This window comes from Astatotilapia calliptera, chromosome 15 (assembly GCF_900246225.1).
Source record: "Astatotilapia calliptera chromosome 15, fAstCal1.2, whole genome shotgun sequence".
Lineage (NCBI taxonomy): Eukaryota > Metazoa > Chordata > Actinopteri > Cichliformes > Cichlidae > Astatotilapia > Astatotilapia calliptera.
In genome coordinates this window covers 8352778-8366251 of record NC_039316.1, presented here as the reverse complement: position 1 = coordinate 8366251, position 13474 = coordinate 8352778, and the positions used below count along the sequence as shown (strand labels likewise).

Here is a 13474-nt window from a genome sequence, read left to right as displayed (position 1 = left end):
TCCTGCTCATGTGCTCAGCTGCACATTTGCTGCTCAGTACTACCTCTTTCTGGCACCATGACCACAGAGACTGATTTGATTGTGTCACTTTTTTATGGCATGTGGTGTGAAAACAAACACTTGGCAATTACATTATTTTATTTTATTTTTTGCTGTAATTACTGCATCCCCCCCCCAAAAAAAGAAGTGTAAGCATTCATAACTGTGTTATTGACAGCTTTTAATAAGCGCATACAGTGCTGTCACTTAAAGCTGACAAAGTCATGTAATGTCTCTTCTAACTCCATATAACACTATTGCATGCTATGCAGAATGTTTGGCATGAAGGTATAAAGCATTATAAAGTTCTAAAAAAGTATGACCCACGATGGTAAATTTTTTTTCTAGACCTCGTTAAAAGCTGTCAATTTAAACACTTGTGGAATGTGTTATAAATGTATTATAATGCCCTGCACATGATGTAAGATGCTTATAATGCATTACAGATAAGACCTTGATGGAGAGTTGGGGAGAGGGGATGCTCTGCTTGTAGTTTCTGAATATGAAACATGTCTTTAAGCCACATTTTATTAAGTATATATAGTGTTTATTGCACAATTAATACATTAATGTGTATTTATATGGAGTCTTCAGATAGCACATGACCTAATACTTTGAGACAGTAGCACGTATCAGATATTAAGTGACTTTGTTTAGTAATATCAAACCCTTTTTATTTCAATGATTTTTTTCCCCATTGATTAAAACAGTAGAAGAACTCCAAAATAATAAAACTGGCAATAGAGTGATTACAAATAAGCACATACATGCAGAGTGTTCAGCAAACTGTGTCATGTGATTCTTTCCAGTTGCAGGTTGTCTCCACATGGTGGCTAGAAGACAACCTTGTCATCACACAAATACATTTTGGCTGGTATTTTACACGTCAACATTAACAAACTATAGTACAAAAAGAAGTATAAAACAAGGAAGAATTCACTTACCAGGAGTGAGTGGGGGGAAAGAAATAATCAGTGAACAGGATGATGTTTATATTCACACAATACAACATGGATATCAGCCGCAGTCACATAAGCTTTAAAAGCAAAGAGGTTACCGGGTAGGTCTGCTCCACACACAAAACGTTTCCCGAGCATACAATAAAGTGTAATCATCATCGTCCTGATCATCAGATATCTTCATCCCTACAAATGCTGCCAAGGACACCAGTTCCCGTGTCCTCACCATTGTTATGGTGACGAGCGGCTTTGGAAGCTGCGTGGCCGGATCATCATGCTGACTTTGCGTAGGGAATAATAATCAGAGTCTTTCCAGGAGTGCCAAACAATTCCATCTGGACCCAGCGGCCCTCGCCCTTTGGGAGTGTAATGGCCTCCCTGTATGATGAAGAAGAAGATAAGAATTTGTCTTTAAAAATGTAAAATGCAGGGTAATTTGTGTATCCTTACCCTGTAATAGACTCCATTAAGGTTGGCGTAGAAGCACTGGTTATACCACCAACCGCCATGTGAGATCTCAGCGCAGATGTTTCCACTGTCTGGTGTACTGAAGCCCTGCTTATTGTGGTACCAACTGAAAGAGTCCTGAACCGTACCACTGAAGCCTGACACATGGAGACGGTACTGATGCTCCTCATCTTCCACACTGCAAGAAATTATGTAAGGAACACAGTTGCTTGTGTATGTTTTGGAGTATCCAGCCCAATGTAAGTCTGCACAGTTGGTTATCTGACACTAACCTGAAGCTCTGGTAGAGGGCATGCTTGTGCTTGCTGGTCCAGTCTTCCAGGTCAATCCGCAGGCTGTAGTCTCCCTGGGCACTCAGATCATGTATGTGGTCATTGCCTAACCAGAACTCTGAGTGCAGCTCACCAAATCCATCCCTGTAGTCCCTCCAGTTGCGGTCAAAGCTCACTGAGCCATCAAATCGCCGCTGAATCACAGTCCAGCCGCCACCTGGGAGAAAGTGTAAAATTCATTCCATGTTTGATGGGTTATCATCTGCTCAGCTGATGACTATAGGTCAGGTACAGAATACTTAACAATTTGATGAAAACATTAAGTAGCTATTATAAATGGCAGTGCATATTTTAACTCTGGCCATTTTTCTGATCTCAGTAATCGGTCTGATATTAAATAAAGTGACTGTATCAGCTCAGAAAGCCTAAATCCATAGACAAACTGTGAAGGCTTCATGCAAGTGTACCAAGTAGAACTGGTTTTAAAGGAGGTTTGGTCACAAAAATGGTATTGCATTTATGTGTTGGATGAAAATAACTAATGGATGATCTATGGCACTGCTTTTGAAGTTATGCACATGAACAACAATATTTGGTGTTGTATGGTCACATTAATCATGTCCAAAGTTTTCAAATAATGAGGGTTTACACAGTTAAAGCTCAGGCTTTAGACTGCTCCAAATACTCTGTTTTAGTCAGGTATTTCTACCCTTGGCTCTGTATGATATCACTAAGAGTAGACATGATCATATGGTCATTTCAGGCACACAGCTCTGGCTGTCAGCACAGACCTGCTGTTCGAATCTTTTGTTTTGAGGGGCAGCAAATCAGAAGAAAGTTGGCTTAAAGAGAGGAGGAAGTGGGGGTTAAAGCAAACTGTTTTAGACAGGAAATGAACTCAGGGACTTTGCCAAGGATGAGCGTGAGATTGTAAATCATGCAGTGCTACTGCAGTAGAGTCCCAGAATAATAACATGGAGTTGAAAATTACCACCATAGCTTCCCTTTAATCAGGACCGCTTGCACATGACTTACCATCTGTGTCCATATCGCAATAGACTTCCACAGGCATCCCTGCCAGTGATGGCACCACAGTGTAAAGGCCAGATCTCCTGACACCATTGTGGTAGATAGAGGCACAGTCTATAGGACAGTTCCTCACATGCTGGATCTCTGAAAGAAGAGTAAAACAGGCAAGAAAGTGTCAGAGAAAATCAACAAGTGGTATTTGGCACCCTCTGCTGGAACATCATCGCTTGAGTATGTACCTGGGTGCAGCCGATCGTGAGCATTCATGAGAGGATTGGGTCGGACAATGTTGATCAAACAGCCGGGGCTTCTTTTTACTTTATCCACCAAAAGTGTCAGATTATGTAGTTGGTTCTAAACATAAATACAAACAGAGGCCAACACTCAAAAACACTTTTGCTAACATTTATGACAAAAAAAGAGAGAAGAAATTCTAACAAAATATCCCCAAATGGTAATAACCTGAAGGTCTAGGATCAGAGTCCCCTGTAAGTGCAGCAGGGTAGTGGCTTCAGCGTAGTGCAGCTCCAACTCATGAAAACGCTGCTCCAAGGAGATGTTCAAGTGGACCCTCTCTTCACTCTGAAATCATTGAAATAGAAATACACAGACTCACATGTGAATGAAAGGACGTTCAACAACTGAGACAAGTGCATTTTTAAATTAGTTAAAAATAAAGGAAAGAAATCATTCACATTCCTGTGACAGATATACCAATCTGTTACAGGAACCCTTCATTCACATGTTAAGACATGCAATATCTGCCAAACCAACATCTAGATCCATCCATCCATCCATAAAGGGTCATGGGGCCTGCAGAAGCCCAGACCTCCCTCTCCCCAGCTACCCTCTGCAGTTCATCTGAGGGAACACTGAGACGTTCCCAAGTTAGCCAAAAGATATAATCTCTCCAGCATGTCCTGGGTTTGCCCCAGGGCCTCCTCTGGGTATAACAGGCCCAGAACACCACACACAGGAAACGTGTGGAGCAAGTCCACTTGTAATACTTAAAGACAGATTAATCTATTCAGAGCTCAGACACACCACCACCAACAACTCCCATTACCACAAACTCCAGAGCCCTCTCCCCTGTCCTGTGCTTCCTGTGCAACACACAAGGCACGAGCTACTTCATCTGTGTCCACCGACCAGTGTCTCTGTTTAAGCTCACACTGAGACGAATGAGGCAACACATGCAAGAGTAGAGTAATCCTGTTAGTGACTAAGGTCAAGGGCATGCTGGGAGAGAAGCCAGTTTGATGACCAAGCACCACATCAGAGTAAAGAACTGCAGCACGTTTCCTGTCGTAGGCGGACATGTTTATTTCAAATAAAACTGCAATCAAGGCTTATTTGATCACATGTGGCTATATTTAATACTACAGACAGAACATATTAAGTTATAATAGCGCAAAAAAAGTGAGCCACTACAGGTATAGTCTTAAAAATAAAACAAGAAAATATGTTTTCACACTGTCACAATATTCTCCATGTAGCTATCAAAGCTAAAAGGGTTGCTGCTGATGGTTGACTCAAGTCTGCTAAGTATAGCATCCCCTCTTCTCCCACCTACTTAAGTATAAAAATGGAAATCACACCTGCAGCTCGAGGACTTTGATACGATGCCGATGGTTCCTGAGCTCCTCCTGCAGCTCAGAGATGGTCTCTTTCAGCGCCATGATCTGCTGCGTCCTCTCCTCATTCTCATGCAGCCAGTAAGAGACCTCGTCTGTGCAGCGAAACATATCGGGGCATCTACGCTCGTCCAGCTGAGGCAGTGTGGCCACCAGGCGACACATCCCATTCTCCATCACCTGTTGAGGACAGGTCCAGACAGCCGAAACAACCGCTGTCTTTGTTCACTTGTTTTTGTCAATGCTCTTATACATAATCTCAGATTTATATCAACTCTTAACAGTGTTATCTTTTCCTCACTTAAATTATCTGATTTCCCCCCCTAAAATCTCTTAAATATATATACTTAAAAAAAATAATAGGTGTCTTGCCACCTTAGTGTATTATTTTTTTATATTTTTTATGCATTTCAAATGTACTTGATGAGAACATTATTCTGATTTCTGCTCAGATGGAAAGCTCCTTAACCTAGCTGATGGATCTCTGGTGTACGGTAAAAGTAGCAAGCTGTTGCAGTGATAAGGCTGTGCTACTATTGTCTGGAGAACATCACTGCAAGATGGTTATTGTTATCACCTGGTTTGTGTACTCCCCACACTGGGAGCCCCCACCGTTGCGGATAATGGTAGCGTTCAAGCTGTCTGTTTTGGCCTCTGGGAGCAACACAATGAGGATATAAAGAGCAGAGCACATGCTCCAGCCGGGAGGGGCAGTTAAGGACAGGAGCGACATTGCTGCCACGGGTTGTTAGTCTCTCCCTGCCTTGTCAGCAAGAGTGGGCGTGGGACACCCAGACTGTGCGCTTCACCATGTGAGGCTCTGTCTGCAAGGAGCGAAAGAAAGACAACACGGGCATTATCATTCCACGAGAAAACAGAAACAGAATATAGAAAGGAAGGAATATATATTTCACAAAGCCATAAAGACACTTTAAGCTCACTAAGATATGATTACTTTGACAGACAAGCAACAGTCAGACAACTTAGTGTACCACTCATTAAGTGTCTCACTTACAGTGGATAAGTCATAAAGTTATCCACTATTTTTATAGACATAACCTATAACTAAAAAGAAGATATGAAAAAACAAACAAATAGTAGCACCTGTGGAAAAGTAGATGTTCTCACCCTAGCTAAACACCACCTTCTACCCCATTCCTGGCTTGCATGGGGCCAAGGGGTCCTTTCCATTGTCTTTGTCTTTTTCTTCTTCTCTTTGTTGCGTGTTCCTCTCACTCTGGACGCTTCATGCTCCTTTTCTCTCTCGCCATCTCTCGCCTTCGCTTTCCTTCTCGATGTGGACATCGTAGTCCAGTAATCCACCTCTAAGAGGATTCACATGACTGAGGGGTGGGAAGGAGGCAGGCATAGAGGGAAGTGATAATGGAATTATGGGTAAAAGCCAAACATGTGCCAAGAGCTGAAAAAATGTCTTTTAATTTACTAGAAATATCCATGTTTTCTGTTAAATTACTGTTTGTCCTGATTACATCAAACAAACTGTGGCAGAGCAGAATGTGCGCTGAACTGTTACATTTAATGGTTATAGATTTTTGTTTTTAATTATTAAATAAATAAAAATGATCATCTTATAGACCCACACGGTCAAGGATTGCTGTAAGAGGTGCACATAATGACTGTTTGCACTTTAGAAGAGAACATAATGTAACTAATATGCATCAGCACACACAGTAAACAAACATCACCCACAAGTAATCCCGCTCTGAGCTAGTAATAAATGATGATGCGCGTCGAGGTATGATGGGTGCTGATCCTATTACAGTATCAAAGTCTTTATATTTTTATACCTTTGACTGCAGCTCAGCATGCACGGTCTCATTAAGAAGAAAATGAACTACAAATCATACCCTCTATTGCATTTTCATTAAGCTGTTATTCAATTGAAAAAATCTTTTCCCAACAGTCTTCGCAACTGTGTTATACAGTGGGGCAAAAAAGTATTTAGTCAGCCACCGATTGTGCAAGTTCCCCCACTTAAAATGATGACAGAGGTCAGTAATTTGCACCAGAGGTACACTTCAACTGTGAGAGACAGAATGTGAAAAAAAAATCCATGAATCCACATGGTAGGATTTGTAAAGAATTTATTCGTAAATTAGGGTGGAAAATAAGTATTTGGTCACCTCAAACAAGGAAAATCTCTGGCTCTCACAGACCTGTAACGTCTTCTGTAAGAAGCTTTTCTGTCCCCCACTCGTTACCTGTATGAATGGCACCTGTTTGAACTCATCATCTGTATAAAAGACTCCTGTCCACAGCCTCAAACAGTCAGACTCCAAACTCCGCCATGGCCAAGACCAAAGAGCTTTCGAAGGACACCAGGAAAAGTATTGTAGACCTGCACCAGACTGGGAAGAGTGAATCTACAATAGGCAAGCAGCTTGGTGTGAAAAAATCAACTGTGGGAGCAATCATCAGAAAATGGAAGACATACAAGACCACTGATAATCTCCCTCGATCTGGGGCTCCACGCAAGATCTCATCCCGTGGGGTCAAAATGATCATGAGAACGGTGAGCAAAGATCCCAGAACCACACGGGGGACCTGGTGAATGACCTGCAGAGAGCTGGGACCAAAGTAACAAAGGTCACCATCAGTAACACACTACAACGGCAGGGAATCAAATCCCGCAGTGCCAGACGTGTTCCGCTGCTGAAGCCAGTGCATGTCCAGGCCCGTCTGAAGTTTGCCAGAGAGCACATGGATGATACAGCAGAGGATTGGGAGAATGTCATGTGGTCAGATGAAACCAAAGTAGAACTTTCTGGTATAAACTCAACTCGTCGTGTTTGGAGGAAGAAGAATACAGAGTTGCATCCCAAGAACACCATACCTACTGTGAAGCATGGGGGTGGAAACATCATGCTATGGGGCTGTTTTTCTGCCAAGGGGACAGGACGACTGATCCGTGTTAAGGACAGAATGAATGGGGCCATGTATCGTGAGATTTTGAGCCAAAACCTCCTTCCGTCAGTGAGAACTTTGAAGATGAAACGAGGCTGGGTCTTCCAACATGACAATGATCCAAAACACACCGCCCGGGCAACAAAGGAGTGGCTCCGTAAGAAGCATTAGAAAGTCCTGGAGTGGCCTAGCCAGTCTCCAGACCTCAACCCCATAGAAAATCTGTGGCGGGAGTTGAAAGTCCGTGTTGCTCGGCGACAGCCCCAAAACATCACTGCTCTCGAGAAGATCTGCATGGAGGAATGGGCCAAAATACCAGCTACTGTGTGTGCAAACCTGGTAAAGACCTATAGTAAACGTTTGACCTCTGTTATTGCCAACAAAGGTTATGTTACAAAGTATTGAGTTGTATTTTTGTTATTGACCAAATACTTATTTTCCACCCTGATTTACAAATAAATTCTTTACAAATCCTACCATGTGGATTCATGGATTTTTTTTTTCACATTCTGTCTCTCACAGTTGAAGTGTACCTCTGGTGCAAATTACTGACCTCTTTCATCATTTTAGGTGGGGGAACTTGCACAATCGGTGGCTGACTAAATACTTTTTTGCCCCACTGTATCAGTTGAAGAACTCGTGCATTGCAAATTGTCTGATCAGTCATTCACCTGGTCTTTTCAAAGAATTTAGCAAATCACACAGAAGAGAAGACAGTGTCTTAACCTCCAAGTATAGATGTAATAAATGCAAATGAATTCCACATAGAAACTCTCAGGAACTAGATGTGTCCCTGCTGTATATGTCAGCAAAATGATGTCTGTAAGGCCACATGGTGGTGCCACTTAACCACTTTATTATCTGCTGGCCTCTCCAGAGCTCACTGACCTTTCACATGTCAAACTAAAAAAAATTACTCAGAGTTACAAAAAAAGGGCAAGATGGGAAACATTTTACAACATATACAAGAGATTAGGACTGTGCACTGAAGAAAGAGATAAGCTACAAGCGTAATGTAAACAACAGAACACTAAGCATTGCAAAGCTTTTAAGTGTCCATTCATCACCCTGAAAAGGAGTTTTTTTCTTCTTTGTTTGCAACATACAAACAGTGCGGGGTCAGCAGATTTACAAAGTGTGGAAAGAAATGCAGACAATTTCACATCATGCTCTCTAATCTTCAGGGATGATTAAGATGAAAGAGGAATCATTGTATCAGGGCAGGCAGGAAGGACTCAGGTGCAGACTTGAGAATAACAGTTAAACAGTACTTTATTTTCAACACAGTGCTCTATATACAAGTGGGGGGAAAGCCACTTGTGGCCACGCTGGGACAGCTGGGCAGGCACCGGGACCCCAACACATTCACAAGTACCGGTACTAGCTGATACAAGTACCACAATTGTCACATATATTCTTTTATGATTTACTATATATAAATAAAAAAAATATTAATACAATAAATAAAAAAATACCTAAAGCTACATAAATAAATCATCATCATCATATGATTGTTTGGGTTTTTTCTGTTTTCTTATATTATTGTAGGGCCTAAGAAATACAGCAAGCTGTCCATACCTGAGGCCTTGGAAACTGCCAAGCAAAGACTCACAGCCTTGGCCAGCCGCTTGAGGAGGTACACCAGAGAGATAGAAGGCAGGAGAATAAACCAGCTGTTCTCCACAGAACCAGCAAAGGTGTACTCTCAGTGGCAAGGGAACAATAATAATAAGAGAACAGCACCACCAAGGCTGGAGACGGAGCAATACTGGAAGAGCATATGGGAGAAGGACGCAACCCATAACGGCAATGCTCAGTGGCTAGTGGATCTGAGGGCAGACCACAGCGACCTCCCTGAACAGGGTCCAGTAACCATCACAGTGGCAGATATCCAAGAAAGGGTCTTCAGTATGAAGAGTTAGACAGCACCAGGGCCCGACATGGTTCACGCCTACTGGCTGAAGAAGCTGACTGCACTCCACGAGCGTCTGGCAGCACAAATGAACCAGCTGCTAGTTAACGAGAGACACTCGGAATGGCTAACCGAAGGCCGGACGGTCCTGATCCCCAAGGACCCCAAGAAGGGACCGGTCCCCTCCAACTACCGACCAATAACCTGCCTCAGTACTACATGGAAGCTCCTGTCAGGCATCATATCGGCTAAGATGAACAGGCACATGGGTCAATACATGAGCGGGACACAGAAAGGAATTGGCAAGAATACCAGAGGCGCAAAACACCAGCTACTGGTAGACAGAACAATCAGCCGAGACTGCAAGACCAGACTGACCAACCTGTGCACTGCCTGGATTGATTACAAGAAGGCCTATGACTCAATGCCCCACAGCTGGATACTGGAATGCCTAGAATTGTACAAGATCAATGGGACCCTAAGAGCCTTCATCAGGAACTCAATGGGGATGTGGCGTACAACACTAGAGGCCAACTCCAAGCCCATAGCACAAGTCACCATCAAGTGCGGGCTCTACCAAGGAGATGCTCTGTCCCCACTGCTGTTCTGCATAGGCCTGAACCCCCTCAGTGAGATCATTAACAAGACTGGCTACGGATACCGACTACGGAACGGAGCAGTTGTCAGCCACCTCCTGTACATGGATGACATCAAGCTGTATGCCAAGAGTGAACGAGACATCGATTCACTGATCCACACTACCAGGCTATACAGCAATGACATTGGAATGTCGTTCGGACTGGAGAAGTGTAGTCGGATGGTAACAAAGAGAGGGAAGGTAGTCAGAACTGAGGGGATTGAACTACCAGAAGGCAACATTGCAGACATAGAGGACAGTTACAAGTACTTGGGGATCCCGCAGGCGAATGGGAACCATGAAGAGGCCGCTAGAAAAGCTGCAACCACCAAGTACCTGCAGAGGGTCAGGCAAGTCCTGAGGAGTCAGCTGAATGGTAAGAACAAGATCCGGGCCATCAACACGTACGCCCTGCCCGTGATCAGGTACCCTGCTGGGGTAATAGGCTGGCCAAAGGAGGAGATAGAAGCCACTGACATAAAGACAAGAAAGCTCCTTACCATGCATGGAGGGTTTCACCCCAAGTCCAGCACCCTGAGGCTGTACGCTAAGCGGAAGGAAGGAGGCCGGGGACTGGTGAGTGTCAGCACCACAGTCCAGGATGAGACAACGAACATCCAAGAATACATTGGGAAGATGGCCCCAACTGACCGAGTGCTCAGTGAATACCTCAGGCAGCAGAAACCCAAGAAAGAGGAGGGAGACGAGGAACCATCATGGAAGGACAGGCCCCTGCACGGTATGTACCACCGGCAGATAGAGGAGGTGGCTGATATCCAGAAATCCTACCAGTGGCTGGACAAAGCTGGACTGAAAGACAGCACAGAGGCACTAATCATGGCAGCACAAGAACAAGCTCTGAGTACAAGATCCATAGAGGCTGGGGTCTATCACACCAGGCAAGACCCCAGGTGCAGGCTGTGTAAAGATGCCCCAGAGACAATCCAGCACATAACAGCAGGGTGCAAGATGCTAGCAGGCAAGGCATACATGGAACGCCATAACCAAGTGGCCGGCATAGTGTACAGGAACATCTGTGCCGAGTATAACCTGGAAGTCCCGAGGTCAAAATGGGAGATGCCCCCAAGGGTGGTGGAGAATGACCGAGCTAAGATCCTGTGGGACTTCCAGATACAGACGGACAAAATGGTGGTGGCTAACCAACCGGACATAGTGGTGGTAGACAAACAGAAGAAGACGGCCGTAGTGATCGATGTAGCGGTTCCGAATGACAGCAATATCAGGAAGAAGGAACACGAGAAGCTGGAGAAATTCCAAGGGCTCAGAGAAGAGCTCGAGAGGATGTGGAGGGTGAAGGTAACGGTGGTCCCCGTGGTAATCGGAGCACTAGGTGCGGTGACTCCCAAGCTAGGCGAGTGGCTCCAGCAGATCCCGGGAATAACATCGGAGATCTCTGTCCAGAAGAGCGCAGTCCTGGGAACAGCTAAGATACTGCGCAGGACCCTCAAGCTCCCAGGCCTCTGGTAGAGGGGCGTGCTGGGTGTTTTTATATATATATATATATATACACACTGTTTTATATACTGTTGATTATAAGATGAAATATCTATTTAAAAAAATAGAGAAATTATCCCAGTAAAATGCAACACAGTCCCTTCCCTGGCAATCTTTCACCATACACTCAAAGAAATGATGTACCCTGAAATCCTGACTCATGCCTGTACTGAAGTTGTGGACAGTTCACTTCTAAAACAAAAAAAACCCTTTTTACATGACAGTCAATATATTAAACCCATGCAAATATTAAACCCAAAGGTTACCTGAATGAATTTCCTAGTTTGAGTTTGTCTCCACCTGCTGGGCATCAGAAGTGTTTAGGATGGAGGATGTATTTGCAGCTCTCCTGCAGGTGGAGGTGGTGTAGGACAAGCAGAGCAGCAGGTTTATGAGTGTGTTTAACGTCAATTAAAAAGACAAAGAAGGACTGATGAGGTTGCTGTGTGAGGTAGAGACAGGTATAAGGGTGTATATAAAGATTGGGTCTAGCTGTATTGCTCAGGCTGCTCTACAGCATCTATTCACAGGCGCGATCCCACTACTGAGCGACACGGGGGCTTTGACCTGCTCCGTCTCCGACCTGGGCCGGTGCACCCCTCCTTAGGCGACCTGGTGGTCCCGGGCTCCCCCAGGATCACCATACCGATGCCGAACTTAGTGTGGACACCCGATCGACATAGCTTGCTGCAGCTCAGAGCTCCTGAGCTCAAACGATCCTCCAACCTCAGCCTTCCGGTAGCTTGGATTACAGGCACGCGCCACCGCACCCGGCGAGAAGCAGCTACATTAACAAGGATTTTAACTATGTCTGAGGTGACATCATCACATAAACTTCCTGCCCATCATTAGCCAAGTTGTAATGCAATAAGTTATTAGATAGATAGATAGATAGATAGATAGATAGATAGATAGATAGATAGATAGATAGATAGATAGATAGATAGATAGATAGATAGATAGATAGATAGATAGATAGATAGATAGATAGATAGATTGATTTAGTTTGTCTCCACCTGCTGGGCGGCAGGAGTGTTTAGGGTGGAGGATGTAGTTGCAGGTGGAGGTGGTGCAGGACAAGCAGAGCAGCAGGTTTGTGAGTGTTTTTGACGTCAATTAAAAAAATAAATAAGGGCTGACGAGGCTGCTGTGTGAGGTAGAGACAGGTATAATGGTGTGTATAAAGATTGGGTCTCGCTGAATTGCTCAGGCTGCGCTACAGCGTCTATTCACAGGCACGATCCCACTACTGAGCGACACGGGGGCTTTGACCTGCTCCGTCTCCGACCTGGGCCGGTGCACCCCTCTTTAGACGACCTGGTGGTCCCGGGCTCCCCCAGGATCACCATATCGATGCCGAACTTAGCGCGGACACCCGATCGACACAGCCTGCTGCAGCTCAGAGCTCCTGTGCTCAAACGATCCTCCAACCTCAGCCTCCCAGTAACTTGGATGACAGGCACCCGCCACCGCACCCGGCGAGAAGCAGCTACGTTCACAGGAAGTTTTACTTTCATTCATGTGAGCTCATTAGGTTAGTGGCCATCATCAGCCAAGATGAAATGCTGTAAAAATAAAAAACCTAATCATTTCAAAATGAGGAAGTCAGCACAGTAATAACAGGTTGTTGTTTTATGTTGGCCTTTTCTTTTTTTTTGACAAAGCAAAAACATGACATAGCCTTTTTACAGTTTTTCTCAGTCGCTTTGGTGCGTTTCTCAGAACACCATTAACATTTGCACAGCAGTTAGTGCATTTCCCAAAACAATTAGTGCAAACTGCAAAACCTAGTGGATAGCCTGCAAAAGCACGTCACATGCACAGAATTGATTATCCATACCTCAAAAGCAAGTATCCATGTCAATGAAACTGTCAGTGCCATCAAGATGAAAAGTCTTGACACCATCTTTATGAACAAGATAGTCAAATGGCATTGTCATGTTTCCACTATGACAGTTTATAATTTCAGTGTTTCCCATTGCAAAAACAATTGGTGACACCTGAAAATGCTGACGACAGCACTATGGCCTACCTGTACAGCCATCTGAAATGTGCAGTAAAGTCACTGTAGATGTTATGGGAGT

General features: G+C 44.3%; 1 protein-coding gene across 2 annotated transcripts; it reads right to left on the bottom strand.

Annotated features, from left to right (window-relative positions):
- Positions 1-203: 203 nt before the first annotated feature.
- LOC113037516 (angiopoietin-related protein 1) lies at positions 204-5722 on the bottom strand. 2 transcript variants are annotated; one of them, XM_026194709.1, is made up of 9 exons: positions 5506-5722; positions 4979-5225; positions 4366-4581; positions 3230-3349; positions 3007-3121; positions 2774-2911; positions 1739-1955; positions 1449-1644; positions 204-1376 (listed from the first exon to the last, which is right to left on the bottom strand). In XM_026194709.1, exons 2-9 carry the CDS (start codon positions 5132-5134, stop codon positions 1230-1232), a joined length of 1305 nt encoding a protein of 434 aa, XP_026050494.1. In that variant the 5' UTR covers positions 5135-5225; positions 5506-5722; the 3' UTR covers positions 204-1229. The 2 variants fall into 2 exon arrangements, with proteins under 2 accessions (XP_026050494.1, XP_026050495.1); XM_026194710.1 differs by having other exon boundaries at positions 5530-5722.
- Positions 5723-13474: the final 7752 nt, after the last annotated feature.

Excerpts from the sequence above, each read along its gene's own strand:
- LOC113037516 (XM_026194709.1), bottom strand. The coding sequence starts at position 5,134 with ATGTCGCTCCTGTCCTTAACTGCCCCTCCCGGCTGGAGCATGTGCTCT. Across the intron at positions 4,582-4,978 it reads GTGGGGAGTACACAAACCAG|GTGATGGAGAATGGGATGTG; the intron begins GTGATAACAATA and ends TGTCCTCAACAG. Across the intron at positions 1,645-1,738 it reads GCCCTCTACCAGAGCTTCAG|TGTGGAAGATGAGGAGCATC; the intron begins GTTAGTGTCAGA and ends AATTTCTTGCAG.